Here is a 24,937-nt window from a genome sequence, read left to right as displayed (position 1 = left end):
ATAAAGAAAACATAGAAGAACAAGCAACATATTCAATACATAGATTTTGAAACTCACATATTTTCCATTCACCATCCTCCCTTCTACATTGTTCTACAGCTTCTTAAATAACCAAAAACACCCTCAATTCGAAAAAAATAGAAAAATGTATTTTTTGGAAAAAGTTTGCAACACTTAAAATTTGCCATTTTTGGTAACCTTCGAGATTAACTCCTAGAAAGCTGAAAATAAAACTAGACATTCGTTAGACTACGACAACTAGACCTCCCAACTAATCTTCAAATTGGAAATACTCATTCGAAGTTATTACAAAACATAAATTCTTAAAAAGGCATAAAGATTATGGAAACAGAGTTTTAGGGGTCTAAATAGATTTTCTGGGCCCTGAAAATAAATTTATTTGGTCACAATGGAGTGGCTCTACATTGTCAAACTACAAACTCCTAAGGAAACCACTGTAAAAATTTGAGAGAAAACCTAGGTCCAAGTCAAAAAATATAACTCTCGGAAGTTGATGCATCAAGTGATTTGCATGTTTGAGATGTTCCTCTTCAATGCAAATCATGGTCTAGGAGCTGCATTACATGTGCATCTATTTGATGAAAAAAAAAAACTTCTTGTAAATACCTTTCCGATCAAGCTACTTGGAAAAATGTAGTTTGAATAACCTATTGCATGGACATTTTAACCTTGGAAGAGCAAAATCGGGTTCTCCAAACTCAAATGCATGTTTTAAACATGCAATGAAGATGCATTTAACTCATTCCCAATTTAACGTTGGGTTTAGAAAGATGTATTACATGCAGTGTTTTTGATGTAAATGCATTCCTAAGACTTTCTCTTTCCAATGTCCAAGGCAAATCAAGTTTAGAAAGATGTATTACACGTGCAAAAATTTTCATTGAAAGACCAAAATCGAGGTCTCTAGACTTAAAAGCACATCTTATATATGTAATGTAGATGCAAGTAAATCACTTGAAAACCAAATTTGGGTTCTCTAAAGGAGATTACATGCAATGTTTTTAGTCTTGAAGTAAAAAACGAGTTCTTTAGGGGAGATTACATATTTACAATGTGCAATGAAAACACATGCAAGTCAAAATCGAGTTTAGTAAAGCTATTGCATATGAGGATTTGCATTGCATTTGACCAAAATTTAATTCCTTTGGAAAATAAGGGTTAGAGGAAGCGATTGCATGTTTAAAATATGCAATGCACTTTCATGCATTTGGACGCCCAAGCCAAAGTTGGGCTTAGAAAGAGTCATTGCATATTTTCATGACTTGCATTTATATGTAAATGAAATATGTTGGAAAATTGGGGTTATAGGATGCCACTACATGTAATGCATTTACATGTAAGAAGGAAAATCAAGGTTAGAGCATCCATTTACATGTTTTAAAATGCAAGTGAAACCACCCAACAAGTTGTTTTGTTGAGAAACTAGTCGTTTTCAAGCCAAAAATGTGGTTTGGAGGAGCAATTACTTGTATTTCAAACAAAAATAGCATGTAATGGACTTACATCACTTGAGTTTTCTATTAGGCACATCTCTATTTGATTTTTTTAAGAAAATCTCACTTAAAGGGGTCAAATACATATTTACACTAATATATTTTACATATCATGTGTAAATATATTCAAAAAGTGATATCTCATTTAAAGTTTTTGAAGTAAAACATTAAAGTAAATTTCAATATCAAATGAGATTATAAAGTGATAAAGTCACTTAAGTGATAAATTAAAAAGCAACTCAACATCAAATTATAACATTAAGTATGCTATAATGACTTTAATCACTTAAGTGATGAATTTCAAGTGGTAAAATAACATAAGAACATAACATAAAGTTATTTTAAGTTTTTTTTTTTTTTTTTAAGTGCAACTCAATATTAGAATATGAGACAAATATATTAAATATGCAATTGAATTTGATAACCCACTTTTTGGGCACTTGATCTTTAATATCTTTTGACTGACAACTCTAATTAAACCCCAAGTGATATCAAATCAAAGGGAAAACCAAAAGCAAGAGATGAAAGGAAAAAAATATATAAAAACAATCTAAAAAAACACTTAAAATACAAGAATTTTGAAAGTCTCAAAAATCAAGTATAGGTTGGCAAACTAAAAAATTGAAAAAGACTTGACGAGAGCCTTCAATAAAAGGATTCATTATATAAATTGGGAATGATTGATTGATCAATCTTGGCAAATCAAATAGTTAATTATCTTAGAGAAATGTGAAACACAATTGGAAAAATTTCATTGTATTGCCTCCATTTTGTGCTAACAAAATGAAGGACGACAACTTTCACTCTAGCTTTGGACCTAGTTTAGATTTCTTGTATAATAACTTCTCTCTTTGGGACAAGGAAGAAATGTAATCTTTTGATTAATGAATTGCATCTCATGGAATGTAAGAGGTCTATTGAACTTCACAAAATGTATTTTGTTAGATATGTTTGTCACCATGTTTTTGGCCTAAATGTTGTGCACCTATAGGAGGTTAAGATTGTTGGATTCATGCTTGATGTTGCATGTCATGTTATTTGGCTAGACAACCATATTTTTTTCTTTCCATCATGAATTTGGTTAAGGTTGAGTTATTAGTCTTATTTCCCCTCGTTAGCATTCTTTAGGTATTGATCATGGTTCTCACCGCATGTAGAGAGTTATATGGGTTTTATTATCAATCAACAATCATTCCTTTGGGATCATTAATGTTTATGCTCCCAATGATGTTGTTGAAAGATCACATGTGTGGCATTGGGTAGTGTATTCTTTTCCACCTGCAATGTGGGTCACATGTAGGGATTTCAATATGATTGACGTCGCATCAGACAAGGATGGGATTCTTCTTTTTTTATGAACATTTGGAGAAAGAGAGGCTAGGTTTTACATGTGTAATAAATTAGACCTTTTCTATCCCAATATCAATCTTCTTTGTCTTATTGGGGCCTAACCTGGTGTAATTTTCAAGCTTTCTCTTATAGAATACTTAATAGACTTCATTGTCTCATGATCACAACACAAAAAATTTTCATTTTTTTGAAAATCAAGCTTACTTGTCTTGCCCCTTGTAAATGTGACACTCTCAGACTACTACCCAATAAAATTATGTTTTGAATATCAAATAACTAGGAAGCGTCCTTCCAACATGCAATTCTATATAAACACAACATTGCTTCATCATAAAGACACCATGGACTACATTTGCAACCTGGAGCTTATGCCACATCAGCCAACTAGATGGATTGTGTGATGTAATGATGTCATTAATTGCACTATGAGATTTCTCCGCATTTATGGAAGACATCATGCTATGTACTGTCGATGTTTGTATGATGTGAACACTAGGGATCTTTGTGTTGCTAGTGAAACTCTAGCTTCAAATCCATTCAATTTTGATTTGAAAAACTGGGTGGTTCAACTCACGCACCATAAACAGGGCGTTGACCAACATTCTACCAAAGGAGCTTAATTAAAGCTAGATTGCATTATTTCAAGGTGGTTGATAGAGCTTCGAAGGAGTTTTTCATGGCTCTTACAACTCATCATAATTCCTCAAGAATCAACATGATGAAGGAAGGACAGACAATTTATACTAATCTTCTTATCATTTAAAAAAAATTTGTCTAACATTATGAGAAGGTGTTCACATTGTAGGGATGTTCTCCTTACTACGAGATCAGAGGGAGATTCTATTGCCTTTTCAGAGACTGTTCTTCTCTCTCAATGTTTTTTAGTTATATTGATCAACGGTGTTTAGCACTTTATCTTCAGGAGGCCACCCATCTTAGAGAGAATACTCTGTAGTCCTTTCATCAGAGACGGACTTCTGATCAGCTCATTACCACCTTTTTCTCTCCCTTGTCTCCTTCGCAAGGTTTGAAAAGGCCTTTCACTACTTCACATTCCAGATCTATCAGACATTGTACCAGTCTCTACAGGTAGCATCAGTCCTATAGGGGTTCTTTAAGACATCCGAAGACTATGGATTGTCCATGGATGTACCTCTCTATTACGGATTTCTTTGTGACAATGAAGGACCCTTAGTCCTTACCTTGTGTTTCTTTCTTCTTGTTGCTTTGTTCCTTTTCAATCACTGTTTGGTGCCTCTGCTTGGCTAGCTCTTCTGTTTGTATGCTCAGTCCCATAAATTGTTTGGTTTTTCGTGGACATTAATAATTTTATCTTATCTTATCTTTCTTATCTCCTTCTAGGGACCAAGATTTTTTTTGGATTGTGTTTTGATCATGCCTAATAAGATTTTAGATGCCCAAAGGAATTCTTGTGATCAGATGCTCACTCTTAAGGACCTCAAAGAAGTTGGCTTTTCCATGGTAGATGATAAAGCCCCTAAATGTGATGGCTTTCCTTGTGAGTTTTAAAAATCCTTAGGTCATGTGTTGGCCCCAACCTTCATAAGGCATGTTAGCATGCTTTCAACACCCGCATTCTAAACTTCCAATTTAGCTCCATAGAAGAAATTTTGGTTGCTTTTAATTGTTAATGATGATTTATAAATTGTGACTTGTGAAGAAGATGGTGTTGTGGGAGTATGTTGAACTTGAACCATCAAGTTCACAACTTCAAGTTTGAGTTCAACTTCATCGGTTCAAGTTTACAGATTAAGAGGATCCATGGCTCGAAGTTCAAAATTGCAGATCCAAGTATTCAAGCACTAAGTTCAAAGGCTCAATTATCAATAGAATGATGTCCATGTTCAAAATTTCAAATTAAGAGATTTTGGCTTTCAAATTCAAGATTTAGGCTCCATCACTAGTTCGATTCATTAGTTTTGGCACACAATATTGATATGATGATTTGAAGCTATTGAATAGTGAAGTCTCAATCTTGAAGTCAACGTGCCTTGTCTTGTCAATCGACAAATCTATAAGGTAGTCAACTTTTCAAGTGGGAATTCGATACATGTTTCATTCAGGACACTTGAGACTCATGTTTTACAAAATGGAGTTTGTGTCACCATGGTAACGTAAGAAAAGATGGAATGTCCCATTAAAACACTTCCAATATTCTGCTAAGGGAGTTGGTACACAATAAGAACTCATGAAGTTATATCGTTCCCATCACTCCCATGCAAAGTGATAATGATCCTCTGCACCTCAAGATTAGTTAGCAACCCCAAGATGTGAAATAACATGGATCCTATCGGGATGTAATAGGCAATGATAAGAACATGCATCATAATACATGGTTTTGTGCTTTAACTCAGCAATATAACAAGCACATGTGCCAATGAGGAATCTTGTATGAAACTCATGATTGCAACTCAAGCTTACAGATTGAAGCTTATTTTGGGCAAGCTAACCTAGGCAATGGTTAGTATAATTGGTGAAACATTTCATCTACACCATGCTCAGAGACCTCTATGCTACAATTTGTGTCATTAATTAGATACCTATGGAAGCCGACAGAGCAGTGAACATATGTTTTTGGAATTGTGAGGTGAATAGACCCAAGGATATGACAATCATTCATATAATTTATGCAAAGTGTCCGAACTAAATGGCAAATGCACACATTCACTTTCCAATAGTAGATGTCGTAATACAGCCTTCGGATTCATTGATTATGAGTTTTAGTTTAATTGTGAACCAAATATTGTTCATGCATGAAGGACACGTGCTAACTATTAGACAAATTGCTATTAAGGATCATCTCAGATGCAAACTTTTTGTCATAATGCCCAAAGACAATAGTCAATAAAACATGGAACTATGTGGAAAGAAGATTACTATGTGAGATTCGCATGCCCCTGTGGCTAGATGAAACCTCGTTCATCCTCTCAACATGTAATTTGATGAACTAATTGAGAAGACCATCCTCCGATGTTCAAGTTGGGTTCGGTGGCAAGGTCTGTGCATATAATCATGCTGATAGAAGAACATGAGTATCACATCCAGGAACATGATAGGATGAATGTAAATGAACCTGATGGAGAGGCATGAGACTAATAGGCATGTAAGGAGCTTGCAACTAGGTACCTAGTAAAGAAGGTCATGACATCCCCTTCCAACGATGAACACTGGAATCTTCCAATGAAGTTAACAATATCAAAGGCATTAGTTAGAAGAAGCATTCTAAGTATGAATTAAAAGATCATGGCACCTATTAATACTTGGCTCATGAGAAAGTCCAAGTGGCAATAAGAACATGTGGTTGGCTCAATCTTGGAAATACATGTGTTCATGGGGAGATAAAATACTCACACATTGAAACTATATAATACCTTTTAGAAAATCTTTTAAACATCATGTGACTATGTTAAAATATGGGAAAGTAATGTAATGTCCTCATCGTAAGTTCTTCCTTTTTCAATATTCAATTTTTGTAACTGAAAGAGAACCAATAGGAGGAGGATATAAATATGCCAAGACAAACAAAGAACAGGTTCTTCTTTTTCGGTTTTGCTGGTCCTAAGGCTGCTACAGGGAAGAAGGCAGTATAGTTTGTAATATGGAAGGGAGAGTTGTTTTGTTTTCAGCAGACTAATTGTAATGGAGGGATGAAATAATACTGTTGTTATTTTGTTATGTTTCTGAAATAAAGAGGAATATGCATGCATTTGATACTATGTTTTGTGCATTCATATTCTGGTTTTAAAAGGATCTTGTGGTCTTTTATTTCTTGCTTTAGATACAGTCTTGCAATATTAGATCAAATATGTGATGTACGTAATGTCCACATAATCACATTTTGCATAATGATATTTGCAACTCTTCTTATCTCTTCTGTAATGTAGAAAGTCAAATAGGTGATCATAGGGTTATTTATTTGCCTTCTCTCTTTGTTCGTAAATCTTGTAATCCTATTCACTCCATGTTGATGGGTGAATGTCAGAAAACCCTTTCATGTCTTCAGGTTAAAGATACATGTTGTTACTCACATTCACTGTATATCTTCTAGGAGGGAGCTATACCTCTCAATTCAAAGGATGGTTATCAATCAATGATAACTCATCCAACTGTTAGTACTTTATGTTCTTCTTTTTGGGCATATTGAGTCATTATTTCTGGAGGACAAATCTATTTACTACCAAGGCCTATTTGGAATCTTTTCACTTAATCCCTAAGATGAATCATGAAACAAGGAAATATGAAGTTCATACCCAAAGCTAGAAACCCAAAGGATATTAGAAATTGGAGGTTCGTCGCTTTTCTCAATGCCTCTTACAATATTATTGCAAAAACTTTGACTCTCAAAATTCGCTACATTTTGCCTCTCATTGTTCGGCTTGAGAAAACTGAATTCATCAAATCAAGATTCGTCTTGGACAACATTATTGTTCACTATGAAAGGCATGGAATTGGCAAGACGCTCTAAGTAGAGTGTTATTTTCCTCAAAATAGACTTTGATAAAACCTATGATTTCATCATATGGCCTCTCATCATTGTGATGCTCAAATCCCTTAGTTTTGGGCCTCATTTTATTAAGATTGTTCAAATGCTTTTTAGGAATGCTTATGCTTACATCATCATTAATGGTCGCTAAACTTGTTTTCTTGAGATTTTCATATCTATTTGCTAGGGTTGTCATTAGGTGCCATATCTTTATCTTGCGGCCACTAAAGTTTTGGGTTTTTCTTAGCTTCTATAGTTTTTGTTGGTTATATCAAAGGAGTTTCCTCACTAGAGTCACCTACTCAACTTGTCAATGGATACCTCACATATTATTCTCTCCTCACTTTGATTGAGGAAGAGGAAACCATTCAAGTAGCTCTCCAATGCCTAGATGCCTTTTGACTGGCTTCTAGGTTAGGCATTTAGTGGCACTGAACACAATCCTATAGGCAATCCTTTCTTTTAGTGCACTTTGAATTCTCCAATATGGGTGGAAGTGGATTCAGCATAGAGAAATTTTCTAGTTTTTGGGCATTCCTTTTGCCTTGCAAGCTTTACTAGTGGATACTTGGAATATTGTTCTTTCTTGGATGTAGAAGAAGCTTCCTTATTGAATTACCAAGCCACTATTTTTGGCTGGTAGATTCTAGATTTTCTTTATAAAAAATGGTGGCTACCCATGTGTACTCTTCTTCTTACTAGGCTCCTTCAAAATCCTCATACATGAAGTTGGAAAAGTTTTTGCATGACTTTCTCTATCCTTTTGGAGCTTACCACCATGGATTTCCCAGAGTTCCTTCGGATTACTATTGCCTCCTCAAGGAATCTAGAGGACTTGTCCTTTTGTTTACCCAAAAACAAGGTCTAACATTTTGCACCAAATGGTCATAAAAGCCCTTACTAGCAAAGAAGCCTATAAAATTCTTCTCAAGCATTGTATTTCTTTTCTATTTTGAAATAGCAGGCCCTTGCATATGGGGATTGGCTTTCAAACCCTCATGTTATGAAAGACCCAATTTAGATCTAGGGCATTTATGTCACCAAAAACATATAGAGAGTCTAAGAAACCATTAAGCCTTTGCTTCACTGGGTTGGGGATGGATTTTTGGATGGGCTTTCTTTCAACCAGGACAAAATCTGGTGGTCGTCATTGTTTCATTGCCAGATGCTTCCTCTTTCAAAGATCCAAGGTACTCGTTCTTTGCATTTCCATAAATGCAACATTAGAATTCTTGAGGATCTCTTTTCTAGAGTTATTATGAGCCTCAAGTCGAGGGTGGGGGGTACCTTTACGTCTAGTTTCTTCTATCTCACCCAAATCGGCAGACTTATCACCTGTTCGTATTATTATTGCCTTTACACATGCTTCATAAGTTTGGCCTTCAATTTGGCAATCCTTAGTTGAAGGTTGGAAGTGGTATCCTTGCACTCCTCTTTCCAACTACAAAACCCAAAATGGGTTATCACTAGTTGTCTCCCCCATATGCCAATGGTCACCATCCTCAACCAAGGTTGGCATTTGCAATCTTCTCAGAAAGCCTAGAGACAAAGAATTCTTATTGTCTAGTTTACCACTAAAGAGCCCAAAATTGCACTTTTTCTAGTGTATTCTTTTCTAGAGCTTGTCTCTAGGCTTTAGACTCAAACATCTAAGGGTTCCAAACCCTAGGTGCCCTTTTTGTGGGCCACCTAAGGTATTTATCCATATCTTTTGGTTTTGTAGAGTAGCTCAACAAATTTGGAGCTACAATCATGATTTTTTTCAGCCATATATGCTCGATCCTTTTTCCTAGCATATGGTTTTGCTAGGTGACTCTCGCAAACTTCCCTTCAAGTTCTCGTAGATATGTCATGCTTTTAAGATGCAAATATTATTTACTCTTTGGAAGGATAGAATTGTTTAATTCACTCACAATGTTTTGGCTATTAATGTCTCTATTCATACTAGAGCATGTACATGTAATAATGTGATGATGTAGATCTTGGTGCAAGCAGATAAAGATGCATTGAAGGTGGCCCACCTTCAAGACTTTCTCCAATATTAGGTCAATGTCCCATGAATAGTTGCCAAAATGCCTTTGAATTCCGCCTTTGAGGACTACATCATGTGGGTGTCATTGTGGCTGCATTTCTTTCACCCGTCACTCTCTTACCCTGCCATCCCAAGCCCCTCGCCACTCCTTTGGTGGGGGAGGTAATTTGTGGAGACGTAAATCAACTTCTCCTTTGCGTCGTGGCTATGATTTTGGCTAAAAACTACTCCATTGACAACCAGTGGATTTAGTTGGCTAGATGTCGATGATGATACCTCATTCCCCACTTCTTTCAAGTGGTTGCCTTGTCCTTTGTATCCATCCTCCACGAGGAAGGCAGAAGAAAAAAAAGATGAAGATGGGTGGTCCATTTCAAACCCAATCCCCAACCCTGACGCTTGGGCAAAACAATGATTAGGATCCTTCTCCCTCAATTGGCACTACTTTGGCATCTAGGCTTTGCCCTTGTTTTTTAATGAATAGTTAATATTTGTATTGATTTCCAGTTTGGTTGTTTGAACTCTCGTAAGGTGATTCTGTATCCCTTGGCCCTTTTTTGTGAATATGTACTATATATTTTAAATTAATTTAAACGGGCACTATTCATCAAAAGAAGAATTGCTAACTATAATACTATCTAGACTCTGATTTATATCTTGAACGTTTCTTTCAAGAGAATCCTCCCTTTGAATATGAGAATCTCTTCATGTTAGAAGTATATCACACCTCTTTTTAATTGATATTGCACTCTCATGAATTGTTGCTTGTATTCATTAGTTTGAACATTAATTAGTTTAGAACATGAACTGCTGCTTTGACTTTTAGTCTCATCTCTTTGAGTGATTTAATTTGACTTCTTAAAACTCTTTAGCATTGTCTTTCTCTTTCCTCAATAATAGTTGTTTCTTGTAATAGCGCTGCTTTTAATAATCATACTATAATTATATTATATCATTTATTTATCTATTTTTATATTTTACTATTTTTATTTATTTATCTATTCTTTTTATTATCAGTTGTGAAGATAATCTGAAAGTGCAAATGAAACTACAAAACAACAAGAATAAAACAAACAAAATACACAAGCACAAAGTGACACAATGATTTTATAGTGGTTCACCAAATTGGTTATGTCCATGTTCAATAGGGGAAATCTCTTATTAATTCTTGTGTTTGTACATCACACTAGTATGCTTCAGCGAGCAATGAATGAATAACCATTCCCCAGTCACCAATATTTTTAGTGTCTCATGGAATTGAAGAGACATACATATGGAGAGAAGATAATAAAAAGGGGAAAAACATGATTAAAGGCCACTGGGTTTCACACACAACAATATTATCATTTATATAATAAAGATCTTAGTGTTCAATTATTACTTATTGTTAAATCCTATTCATAAATAGGGACATCAGATAACATCCACCAGGGAAAAAAACCTATGGGACTCATGGATTGCCAACCAGAAAAACAAGCAAACAAAACCCAAAATATAAGGCTCCCAGCAACTAAATTTATTTTTCCTTCGACAGCTTGGATCTTCTATTGTGTGTCTTGGTTAGAAAGTCTGCAACCTTTATAATATTTTCTTCAAACAACTTATTCAAGGTGTTCACATTTAGTGTATCAATGTAATTGATCTAAATATCCTTGTTGACTGAGCACTCTATGATGTAATGGCATTCTTTCTCCACTACTTCTTGAGTGCAATAACATCTTCTGTCTACCCTCTCTTCTTTAAGTATTAGTCCATCTTCCGGATTCATATTACACAATATTATTGAAATAATTGATATATAATAATTGAAATAATGTATTCATATTATACCATATAATGTATCTAAGTTTTGCAAATTACACTCATTGATGGCATTTTCCATCAACTCGTATAACTCATTTTACTCAGAAAAACACAAGCACGTGTATAACATTCCTGAATTCTTGTACAACTTTTTCAACTTGGCAAAACAACCACATGTGAACACATATGTAGACTAAATATATTTACGTCTGTATGCATGTATTGTATATAATAATTTGATATTCAAATATGTAGTTAATATGTTCCCCCCCAGTAGTAGGATGTTAAATCAACACATTCATCAGAGAAGAAATGTGCAAGGATGAATTTTATTAATGTTTACAATTTGCTTTGTTTGAGATTCTACAGCATACATGTGGAACAAAGCGAGAACAAGTCAATTTCAGTGCTAATGGTGTACCTATAAACCAGGTCTCATCATCTAAGGTGCGAGACATGTAGATGGACAGTTCCCAAAGAAGTTTGGAAAGAAAGATTGTGTACTGTTTGCAGAAAAGGGGTGGTGGAAACTGAATGGCACTTTATTGTGTTGCTAACTAAGATATCTGTGGTCAATACGAAAAGATTTTGAAGGAAGGTTGTCTAAAACAAGTTTTTGAAGAAGCAAAGATTCACAAAACTGCCAGTTTCCTGATAAATATCCCCAACTGAAGAGCTGACATTTTGAAGAACATGAAGATGATTTAGGATTGGGTTCTTGGTCCCTTAAACCTTAGTCTTGTGGATGTCATTGAAATTCCTTCATTCAGTATTTCATACCACTTATACATAATGGCCTATAAACAAAATCCCTAACACTGTAATTCAAAAAAGAAATCTAAAAATGGAAGCTTTAACTTCTTGCATCACAAGATTGCAGTATATTCAATGCTTCACAAGATTGTAGTGCAGAGTTGGCCAAAACTTGTCAAAATTGAAGAACACTTTTATTATTGTATTACATCTCAATGCTAATCAAGCTTTACCACAGTTTCAGATAATAATTTGTGACCCATGAAAAAATTAATAATGATTCCAGAATTCCATGTAAGCATAAAACCAAAAGAGAAGGATATAATATTACAAACTCAAAAATGAATTTTATAAATGCCTATTACAGATGTAAGTTATAAACCCAGAGAACACACAAAAGCCAAGCAACCAATCCATTCCAGAGATAGTAGTCCTAAGCCACTGAAGTGTATTTCATTTAGAGCTGCAAGTGGAACTGAAAAACTGAGCATTCAACTTCATGTCTTCAAATCTTGAAATTCTGCACGGAAACCACTAAAAAGATGGCAAAGAATAGAAATAACATGTCAAAGAAGTAATTTCTAAAAAACCAAAACAAGGGTTTGAAAGTTCAACTGTAAGGATTCAATACATCAAGTATAATCACATTTGAATGAAAAAATAAAACCATGTAAGTACTCCAGACCTCTACCAAAAACTGTGTGGTTAAAGCAGGTAATGTAGGGAAAAGAGAAGGTAATTGCAATAGCAATACAGTCACATTCATTTTTGGATCTATTGTTTTGTTGTCTGGTTTAGGATTGCAATTTACTCCCTTTATCAGATGGTAGGAAATGAGAAAAAATGTTAATAATATGTGATCAGATGCTCGTGTAAAACTATTCTTCAACGCGAGCATGTCCATGAAGACAAAAAAAAATTTGACAAGTGTTTCTCATCTAAAGCAACACTGATAATAAAGTGATGATGATAATATACATGAAATTTACAGATTAGAAGTATCAATACCCTTGGCCTCACACAAAAATGAACCCCAGTGGGTATAGTTCATATCTAACCAAAATTAATTGGCATATTTTATGTTTATACTCTTACAAAGGAAATAGGAGGTGGTGTAGAAGTAGATAAGTAGGAGATATTTTCCACAGAAGTCAAATTGCCATTTTGCTAGAAGGATTCAACTATGTAGTTTTTTGAGTCAAACTCACTCATTGACCCATGTTTCATTAGTGGTTCACAAGAGCACATCTCTCATGAGAATAATTGGATCACTTACCACTCACTGCACCAAATATGGGTGCTAAGTGTTACATTTATTCTCATAAGAGATGGGATTGTGAAGAAGTACTAATGCAATGAGTGCTAAGTATTCCATTTCTCCTCATGAGAGATGAGTTCCTGTGAACCACTACTCATGAAACATGGGGAAATAATTTTGACTCAAGAACTACACAGTTGTCCTGATAGCAATATCACAATCTATAAGTAACTAAGTATGAAGAAGAGAGAAAAAAATTGTCATTTCAAGTTTAATGGTTTTACTTATTTAACACAAGAAAATGAATATTGAACATGCATTAAGATAAGATAAGATAAGATAATAATATTAATGTCCAACAATAAACCAGAAAGGTTTATGAATGAGCATGCAAATATTCATAAATTGTTCATCAAAACAACGCTGAAAATCTAGAGGATATCATACCACTACCTCGGATTCCAAACTTATAAAATTTGATTACTTTGCAAAGCTGTGAACTGCCACTCTTTCCAATAACATCATCTCTTCTTGTATTCAAATGATGCAGAACTCTCTTCTACTTCATATACAGGGCTGCAGATACACCTGAAGACTCTACTAAACCTCTGCAGAAAAAGAACGAAAAGTTAGAGGTAATTAATCCTCAAGTTGAAAGACATATCAAAGACCTGTATATCAAGCCCATCTATCAATGGGCAAGTATTAAAGATCATCAAAGTGGAGGGTCAAAAGCAGAAAAACAACGATGAGTCAAAAAGAGTTTACAAAAAATTTAAAGAAGTGCAATACCTATATCTTCCGTTGATTCTCATAATTTCAAGAGATACAAAAAAAAAATCATCCTTCTTTTCCGTTAATATTCTTTAGAGACTATTTTAGGGTGAAAGAAGTTGAAAATCTTCTCCTTTTATGCATTAAATCTGCACCAAATATATTGTATTCAAAAGAATCTGATCTAGAGGGAACTTGAAAGGAAAAAAAATTGTTGTTGTTTGGGATGGGGTTGTTTTCAACCAGTTGTGGAAAGTTTTAATTCATGAAGCTGAAGATGACCTTGATGTGGGTTGCTGAGACGTATGCCCTTTGATGCTGCAATATCTTCTTCAAGAACCCAAATTGATGGTTTGAGATTGTTGTTCTGTTTCAAAGTGATCTATACAAACTATGATGGATATTCTATATTATATTTCATGCTCTTGAGTGATGGATTCTTGTGAACCCATGGATTTTTGGGTCAATGAGTTTGAGTTTTGACTCAAAACAGCCTAGTACCAAACTGATATTATGCCACATTATGCCATAAACATGAAGGCAATAAATTTACCATAGAAAAACTCACATATGAGAAAAAAGTGAGCCAGAGTGAGTTCAAATGACCTCATCAACTATCTCCATAGCTAAAATCACAATCTTAGCCCTTTAACTGTCGGAATGATTAAATTGACATTTACAATCTCCATTGAAATTATATCTTTGGTTTTTCAGCTGTCTGAATGATTAAGTTGAAGAGCATGAACACTTCCTAAGATCTAAATTGGCTCCTAAAAGAAAATCATCTGCTCACAACAGTTCATAAAAACATATGAGAACATTCTCGAAGATCACAACTAGGCAATACCATTATGGCCTCTAAACTTGGGTCTCTAATGGGTATTCATGGACCTGTGGGGATTCTATGAATTTTCTGGCTTGTCCTTGGGCTCACACAAGATCTTCCAGCACCTCCATGATCTTTGGATCTTCCAAAAACCTCTAATGGATCATATGTAGAAAACTACTTTCCTCCAAAACTTTCTCATGTCTAATGTCTCATCCCTACTCCTGGCATGTATATTAAATTTACAATCTTGTACAAACCCAACTGTAAATTGAGTCAAAGGAATCAACCAAGAGATCAAGAATGCCAACTGCTGCTACCCTACTAATTAAGATAACTGTCACTTCTTGACAAAATGAAGCTGCTGCCTGATGTCTAGACTCTATAGCACCACTCTATTCAAACGAAAATGGCACCTAACAGCACAAAACTACCCTAGCAGTGACAAAATTACCCTCACAGTGGCAATACTGCAACTTGTACAAAACTAGCACTTTCACACAAAACCAGAAACACTGTTTTCAAGATTCTTCTGCTATCAAAGTTGGTGCAAATATGTCATGTACCATCCCAGCTTTCTCTAGCAATTGTAGCCCCAGATTTTATCAGAATATTAACTTTCTTTGCCTGGAATGTCTGCAGGAAACATTTTCTCATTTAGTCACACTGTCACAGTGATATGCAACTTGAACTCTTTCAAGGATTCCCTTTTATGGATCCCCAAAACACATTTCATGGTTGGCAATTCAGCTCTAGTGTTGCTGATTGATTTCCTCTTCTTTTGTTTTCTTGACATACACTTTCATATCAATCTATGTGTTGGAATTGTGAGGCACTTTGGTGGCAGCATTTATAAGTTATTTTTTGTTTGTTTGAGTCCGTTGTCTTTATGACATACATATTTAATTTCCAAGTGACATGAGTGAAAATAGTCCTTAAACTACACAGATCTCTAAGATTGATCTTCTTGAGTTGATGGGCATTGATGAGAAAGCCTCGTGAATAAGTAGATTGACCTCAAAGTTGTAGGTGTTGGTGTTGGTTCTCAAAGTTGTAGGTTCACAAATATCTACAGCCAAGTTGTCCTCTGAAAGATAGGGGTGTCAAACTCAAAACAGAAGACCTCTAATTTATGAGTAGGCAGATAAATAATGGACCAATTATTGAGATTGGATAATCACTCATTCACTTTAGGCTCAGCTAGACAAGGAGGGCTTCCCTAGAGGTATCAACAACAAAATTGATCATAACTAATGATAGACAAATAGTAAAGCTTGCAGTAGTATCCAATGTATGCTTGGTCCCAAAGGTTGTCACTAGACCATGGACAAACTGTAATGTCCCCGTTTTGGAGGTAATTTGATTTAATTAATTTAATTAATTAAGTTGTCCAAAATAATGAATATTTTATGAGGATGACTAATTAATTATTTTAATTAAATAAATAAGTGGCATTAAGTTAATTATGTATAAAGTTACCAAATAAATAAATATTAAAAGGTAGCTTTATATTTAATTAATTTAATAAAGTGATTTGAATTATAAAATATTTTATAAAATCACTTGATAAAATAATGTTCTAGAAATTTCTGGAGAAAGTGGAGAAAAAAGAATAAATAGGCATCCTGGGCTTCATTCTCACCATCCAGATTTGTTGTTGTTGTCGTTGATGTTGATGTTAATGGTTGTGGAGCCTAGGGTTTCTGCAGTTTTCTTTGGCCATTGAGAACGAAAACCCTCAATTGGTGAGCAATTTTGAGGGTGTGAAATATCACCTGAATTATTGCAGCTGGGAGAAAGTTACTTCAGACTTTCTATTTGAGCTTCATTGTAAAAACTTTGTAGCCATTGGCCAAGTTTTGTATGACTCGATTTGATGAATTGTTGGAGATATTTTGGTGATCAAAGTCTTCATCTTTTGGCCATATTAGGGTTTGATTTGCAGCATTCTTCATTTCCAGATTTCTGATATATTTGTTTCAGTTATCTTTAAGTCTGGATAAAGCCACGATTTTCTTTATCGAAGCTGCAATATTCATCAATTATGATCTTGAGTTAGAGCGCTAGAATTCCAAAGAGCTGGAGACTATCGTTGGAGCTTCATGAGATCTTTAGAGGCTAATCAATAATTAATTTTCTGAGGTCTGCAATACAAGGGCAATTTGGGCATGAGAGCACAAATAAATTCATAGAAATTTATTCACACATCTTTGGCACATGGGTATTTGGACGAATCCCTTCTTGAAGCTTGGCAATGAAGATTGATAATAGTAATTGAAGGTTGCAGCTGTGATATATTTATTTTGAAGTTTTGAAAGTTACAGCAGGGGCGGCTCAGTTTTGGGTCATTATTCATCACATACAAGGTGTTCATTTATTGATATATGCTGGCTACTTCATCTCCCAAACAAGGCGACTCAACCAGGTTCTTTATGTTGTCTTGTATTCTATTTTATGCATATATGAACATGTGTAAGAGGCTGCAATTTGTACTCAGAAATTGTTAAGTTGCATAAGTATGATGACAAGAGTCTTGGCCAATTTGTAATCAGCTTTGTATTGAATAAACATTGGCAATCAAGGAGAGATAAGTAGTTTCTCAAATTCATGTTGCAATTGTGTAATCAAATATCATCAGCTTATGCATGCCAACTGTTTGACATAACGTCAGTGGCTATAGATGTTCTTATCAGCATATAGGTTGCATACCAGCTATTTGTTAAAATTACCAGTTGGCTGTAGGTGATCATTTTTCATGATTAGAACTCATATATGCATTCAATATTGTCAAAGTCAGTTGCACATTCATGTTAGAACATTGTTTAGTCAATTTAGAGTCTTCTTGCAAGCATTCTTATTGATGTTAAGTGAAGGAAAGAGCCATTAAAGCAAACGAAAATGTTATATCAGTCATATGACCCTTGTATGCAAAGTGTTTGATGAAATTTCTTGAGCCTTCAATCAGCACTTTGAGGTCAGATTTGAGCAGGGTCATTACACAAACATACTCGTCATAGACTTTTCAATTAAGATGATAAATTGCATGACACTAAGAAGTGGGTATGCAAAACTTGATTCTCCAAAGGGAAGAACAGTTATTGATTGCTTAGAATGCTTCCTTGGTTGAATCACTGAATCATGAGATTCATACAGCCTAATATTTACTCCTAATCTGCTAGTGAATGACATTTTCGGTTCAACTAAGTGGTTGATCATTACTTCCAAGATTGGTGCCTATTCATTAAGTAACGGAGTCAACATACCATGAGAAATAACTTAAGTTGCCGATTCGTTTTTTTTTTTTTTTTCCGGGGGCAGGGGTGCGAGGGGGTGCTGGATGCATCCATATGTGTGTGTGTGTGTGCAAGAAATATACAAAATTAAATCATTTGATATTATGATACTTCTCTATTGATCAAGATATCTAATAGATCGCAAATATGAAAAGTGAAATAACTAATAACTTAGTAAGCCATATTATATACGTCTATGTTCACAATTCCAATGCAAATCAAAAAATCATTACAATTACAAAACTAAAATTTAGTTCATGATTCAATGTTCATCAATCAAGGTTAAAGATTCACAAATCCGAAGAAGAATTTAAAAAAAAAAATTAGCAAATGTTTTAATGTGTTGGAAGTTATGTTTTTATCCAAAAAAATGTCAATTTAGATGTTAAGCTCATGGATGCTCACAAGAAGCGCATCCTGGGCATCTGGATGCTCAGTGGATGTGATATTCACAGGAAGCGCATCCTAGGCATTTGGATGCTTAGTGGATGGGATGTTCTTCTTGTGAGCATCCATAGGGCATCAACATGTATCCGTCTCTAAATCTAGGCACAAATCCTACAAATTGGTAACTAAGGAAATAACAGAAAGAAATCACAAAACACTATCACTATGAGTTGTGTATAAATATATAGCACAAATATGATGTCAAGTAAATACCTATACTTAGTGATCCATCTCCAAACTACAGAAATCCACATGTAATAAGAAAAAACCTATGTTACCGGGTTTGCATCTTGGAGCTTGGGTCCAGGTTTCGGTTCAGTGGGTCCGGATTCGCGTCTAGATTCGCTGCGGGTTCGGGAAGAGTCCAAATTTCGGACTGTGGGTCTGTTTGGGTCCTTGTTGGCATGAACTTGGGTGAACCCACAAGGACCCGCAGCAGTAGGGTCCAAAAAATGAAATAAAACAACCTAAAATACTGTTTTTTTAATATTTTTTTGTGTAACCCTAAAAGGAGCCTAATAAAAAATATTTCACTCATCTAATCTCTCATTTTGGTGTGCACATTTTGCAAGTTGTAAGAGAAGGTTATAGAGATTATTTATTCCGATGATGAGGATTTAGATATACTTGCAACCAGGATGAGGCCATTGATCCCTCATTTTTTGATGACCCATTTGACTCTTGAAGGGCATTCGATACTATGTTCATTGATAAACTATTAAACATTTGCCATTTATCATTATGTTTCAAACTTTATTATTTGATGAACTACTCTATGTTTTGAAATTTCATTTTGCAATTTAGTAATTCAATTTATGATTTTGTTTACAATCATGAACATAGATTAATGACCGGGTATTTAATGTTTACCTTTGACATTTGACATTGAACAAGGATCAAGCAACATACATTCATACTATGAAATGACTAAGTTTTGCAATTATGCAAGTTTCTCATTTTTTTTATGTATATAATGCGCATATATATATGCACACACACACACACACACACACTCACTCACGAATCCAAATGGAAATTTTGTTTTTTGCCCAAACCCACAAACCCGAACTCGAATCCGAATTCGTCCCCAAACTCAAATCGGTAACTTAGTAAAAGACCATTACATAGATTGTAAAATATCATAAATTTGTCTCATTCATTCAATCATCATTACATTCATGCCAAAATATGTGGCAATAGCAAACCTTATTATAGAACTTCCCTAAACCCCTAAACATCTACAAATGAAGTCATAGAGACATCAGGTTACATGAAACATTTCCAATATTAACCTCGAAATTTTCCAATGCCTACTAGATTTGCAATTACTTAAACCTTAGAAACTTCTTTAAACTTATACTCGAATGGAAAAGACAAACGGCCAACACATTGTCATGTCCCCATTTTGGAGGCAATTTGATTTAATTAATTTAATTAATTAAGTTGTCCAAAATAATGAATATTTTATGAGGATGACTAATTAATTATTTTACTTAAATAAATAAGTGATATTAAGTAAATTATTTATAAAGTTATCAAATAAATAAATATTAAAAGGTAACTTTATATTTAATTAATTTAATAAAGTGACTTGAATTATCAAATATTTTTTATAATTCAAGTCACTTTATTAAATTAATTAAATATAAAGTTACCTTTTAATATTTATTTATTTGATAACTTTATAAATAATTAACTTAATATCACTTATTTATTTAATTAAAATAATTAATTAGTCATCCTCATAAAATATTCATTATTTTGGACAACTTAATTAATTAAATTAATTAAATCTGTCATGTCCCCATTTTGGAGGCAATTTGATTTAATTAATTAAATTAATTAAGCTGTCCAAAATAATGAATATTTTATGAGGATGACTAATTAATTATTTTAACTAAATAAATAAGTGATATTAAGTTAATTATTTATAAAGTTATCAAATAAATAAATATTAAAAGGTAACTTTATATTTAATTAATTTAATAAAGTGACTTGAATTATAAAATATTTTTTATAAAGTCACTAATAGATAAAATAAAATAATGTTCTAGAAGTTTCTGGAGAAAGTGGAGAAAAAGAATAAATAGGCACCTCGGGCTTCATTCTAATCATCCAAATTTGTTGTTGTTGATGTTGATGTTTGTTGATGTGCATTGTGGAGCCTAGGGTTTCTGCAATAGTCACAACTGGCCATTGAGAACGAAAACTCTCAATTGGTACGCAATTTTGAGGGTGTGAAATATCGCTTAAATTATTGCAGCTGGGAGGAAGATACTTCAGTCTTCTATTTGTGCTACACTGAGAAAAAAGCCATTGAGAACGAAAACTCTCAATTGGTACGCAATTTTGAGGGTGTGAAATATCACTTGAATTATTGCAGCTGGGAGGAAGATACTTCAATCTTCTATTTGTGCTACATTGAGAAAAAATATTTGAATACAAAAAGCAGTTCGAAAAAGTAGGCCGAAAAAGTAGTTCGAAAAAGCAATTCGAAAAAGCAGTTCAAAAAAAAGCAGTCCGAAAAAAGCAGGCTAAAAAAACATAACCGAAAAAACAGGCCGAAAAAGCAGGTCTGGAAAAGCAATCCAAAAAAAAAAAAAAAAGCAATCCGAAAAAGCAAATTCGAAAAAGCAAAGAAAATTATTACAGCCATCTACAATCAAGGGCGGCAGCTAGAGAGGCACGACTTGGGCACTTGAGGAGGTTATTTTCTGTTCAGTGGTATTGCAATACATCTATTCTTTAAGGCGACTTCATATGCCAGGTTTGATATGTATTTTCATAGTTGTCTTTCACTATAGAGTGTTGTTGTAACTGTCATTCATTAATAGATACATCATTCATTTTTACATTTATCACAATGGTATCAGCAATCCATGGCTTTAGTTGTATTTAATCCTGCACGTGATTAGCGTACTGCTGTAGGGAAGTATTGAAGTTAGATATTTAGTGTCGCATTAGTTTTCATTGGCAGCTGTAGGTGCATATTACTTCACCAGCAATCATCATATTTTGATATCTTTGTAAATGCCAAGAGTCTTGGCTAACTTAGTGTGAATATTGTATTGGACACTCATTCTCAATCAAGGAGATACAATTGCTGGTCATTAATAGTTGTCTTTGAGCATTAATATATCATTTTTTATCAGCCAGTTAGCTTGCATACCAACTGTTTGTTAAAATACCAGTTAGCTGTAGGTGATCATTTTCATGATTAGAACTCATATATGCATTCACTATTGCCAAAATTAGTTGCATATTTATGTTAGGTCATTGTTTAGACAATTTGGAGTCTTTTGTGAGCATTCTCTTTGAGGCAAATCCAAACAAGAATCACTGCAGCAATCTAAAAAGTTATATCAGTCAGAGGACCCTTGCTTGGAAAGTGTTTGACAAAATGTCAAACAACTGAAGTATAAAGATTTTTGGTGTTGGAAGAAGTTATAACCTATTGGGGTTATTATAGTGGTATCAGAGCGGTTTTCTTGCCATCCTGTGGGGTGAGAACCGACTTACATGAGTGATCAGCACTCTATCCAGAATGGATAGATACAGTACAAAGTCTCTAAGGACACAATCTTGGACAATTGATAGACACAGAATCCAGAGTCGGAATTGTAGAAAGGATGGCTATTCAGACATTTGAGATGAACTTAGGAAAATAAGGCATAACATGTCTGAACTGTTGGTTAAGCACCACCGTATAAATGACAGGCTGTCCGACCCAGCTAAGGTGGATAAGTCGACTGGATTTCTATTTGGCAAATCTTCTCGCAAAGTATTGACTGATACAGTGAGAGATGTTACTAGGACCCTTAATGAGGAGTTCAAGAAACAAGTTTGCAACCAGTCAGAGGTTTCAGTTCAGTCACAGGAAGAAGTGGTGAAGGATATTACGCTGATGGATAGTACCTGTCAACTTGGTACTCAAGTTGAGACAGTTGTATACAGGCTGCCAAAGGGTGATGTCTCAGGTACTTAGGATGGTTTGGTTCCAATAGGCAGTGACTACAGCATAGTGGGTTCAAATGATGATTATGAGGATGTTGTTGTACATGATGGTGAGATACCTGGCAGAGATGAGCAGACATTGAGCATTCATGACTTTGCTGAGAGAGAGTACAGGCACAATTAGATGCTTCGTCATATGAGGTTGAGGCTGGTAGTACTTCACATGACTTGTCCAGCCAGCTAAAGGTGAGCGAAGACAGTATTATGACTTCATTATCTCATCATGACAGGATGTGGGATATATTAGAGGATCACATTCGGATGATTCAGTTACAGGGTAGACATAAGGGAGTTCAGGCAAAGTCTTCTTGTGTTGACTTACAAGCGATTAGGGAAGGAATAGGAACGATGAAGTTGAGTTATTTACATCTTCTATTAGATCGTGACCATGTTCTTAGCCTTGTCGGAGACTATTCAGATGCCTTGAGGAGGAAGGAGGAGGAAGTTGACAGGCTTTCTCGCGAGCTTGAGGACACTCGAGCTTCTTTGGTGAATACTCCATTGGCATTACAGGACTGGGAGAGACATGGGGATAAGCATGGCATGGAGTTGTGTTTAGTTTCATCTTGCACTCCTGATACTCAACTTTCTGCAGTAGGCGGATCATATGTGGTCGTTGATAGTGTTGTGAGTTCATCTTGCATTCACATCCAGGATACAAGGACAATATCAGACAGGTATGTGGAGTTAGTTGGTACTAGTCATATTACTCAGGTGAGGAGTTTGCTTAAGTTACCAGCTGATTCTAGTTTATGGATATGGACTCGAGATTGTTATATTGGCGTTTGGGATTCAGTTGACTGGAGATCATTATCACTTTTTGGTAGCAGTGATTGTTTGGGTGCTATCATGGATTTGATTAGCAGATTGCACGATGTTGTCTTTTCTTGTGCCAGTAGCTTGTCCGATGTTGGTATTAGTTTTTATACACCGGTGTTGGGCTTTGTTCATATATCCAGTCGACCATTCTTGCTGGAATGTGTTGATGATCCTTCATATTTGGCAGTGTGTACAGATGAGTCCCAAGATCATATTGGCATTGATGACATCCAGGAGGATGCAGTCGGCAGTTTTGAAGACTTAGTTTCCTTGGCAGTTCCTTTTGGTACAGAGGAGTTGGACAGCAGTGCTACAGATTTTGATACTCCATATGTTGACATGAGCTTTGGAGTTGATTTGCAGGATATGGTTGGTAATACTCTAGAGACCAGTAACTTTGAGGATACTCCTTTAGACAGTGCATCAGAGGAGGTTTGTAGGAGACAGTCTAGCCAGTGCCATCATGTGTCTAGTCAGTTGAGAGTTAGTGAGCGAGACATTGCTATCGCTTGCCAGCATTTCGATGCTGCTCGTCAATTGTTAGCAGTTTATGGATGGGGTTCTCCTACTAGTGATGAGCAGGGAGGCAGTTATTTTTCCTTGATAGAGATCCACTCTTTATGGGAGGCTATTCGGATTCTGAGACAGAATTATATGCAGTTGGTAGCCGACAAAGATTATCTTATGGAGTGGGGGAGTACAACATATGATGCATTATTGGCCAAGGAAGATGAGGTGAGTGAGCTTACTCAGCAGCTCGAGGTGACTTCTGAGATTCTTGAGAGTACACAGTTGGCTTTCGAGGAGTCACGGTTTCATTTGGCTCAAGTGACCATGGAGTTAGAGCGACTACAATCTTTACCTAATTCTATACAGTCACAAGCTGTGGTGTCTGGTGATCCGAGGATGTCCATGGTCGAGATTGTCAGAGACAGTGGAGATGGGGATGCATCCATCCTTGATACTAACATTGGCATATCGGGCTTAGTTGAGTTGGGTGCTGCAACAGATTGTTGTGGTATGCCTGATATGGTGGTGGCCTCTAGTACTGATGGCACGGAGACTAGAGATGTTGTATCAAAAATCATGTGTGATGTTGGTGAGCCGGCACTTGGCATGGTTCCTGCTAGTAATACTACTCCCTTGGCGATGTCTTCGGAGGTAGTAGTCAGTTCCAACTTGGTTAGTGACCGATTGCAGTTAGTTACATCTGGATTGCATTCTGAGCCACTGACTGAGATTGGTGCATTCTATCGGCATTACACTGTGAGGTATGCTCATCAATTTACCTTTGATGACCATGTTGATGAGATGATGATACAGAGATGTACTTTGGCTCCTAGTGCTTGTCATCAGTTATGGGACAGTTTGATGCCTCGGGATGAGAGTTGTGATGGGCATGACATGGCGATAGGTTCTGCGGTTGACAGCTTGATAATACATGACTTAGAGCAGGAGTTTGGGAGTGATGCTTCAGTAGATGTTGTTATTGATTCTACTCCTTTGGCTATGACATCTCCTGACTTAGCTGGTGATCAGTCATAGTGGGT

The 24,937-nt window shown here is 35.3% G+C and overlaps 1 protein-coding gene across 6 annotated transcripts in view; it reads right to left on the bottom strand.

Annotated features, from left to right (window-relative positions):
- Positions 1-12,128: 12,128 nt before the first annotated feature.
- LOC149531785 (chaperone protein dnaJ 10-like) overlaps positions 12,129-24,937 on the bottom strand; it is a 269,087-nt gene continuing 256,278 nt past the window's right edge. For 3 of the 6 annotated variants that reach the window (XM_089809008.1, XM_089809013.1, XM_089809012.1), the window contains 2 exons: positions 13,668-13,822; positions 12,129-12,490 (listed from right to left, as the gene is read on the bottom strand). In XM_089809008.1, the coding sequence (XP_089665134.1) occupies positions 13,736-13,822 (87 nt within the window). In that variant the 3' untranslated portion in view covers positions 12,129-12,490; positions 13,668-13,735. Of the gene's footprint in view, positions 12,491-13,664; positions 13,823-24,937 lie in introns of all 6 variants that reach the window. The other 3 variants (XM_089809009.1, XM_089809011.1, XM_089809010.1) reach the window with 3 other exon arrangements.

This window comes from Cupressus sempervirens, chromosome 11 (genome assembly GCF_028749045.1).
Source record: "Cupressus sempervirens isolate cs-2001-9-10 chromosome 11, ASM2874904v1, whole genome shotgun sequence".
NCBI lineage: Eukaryota > Viridiplantae > Streptophyta > Pinopsida > Cupressales > Cupressaceae > Cupressus > Cupressus sempervirens.
Note: the sequence above shows the minus strand (reverse complement) of the source record. Positions and strands in the feature narration are given on the sequence as shown.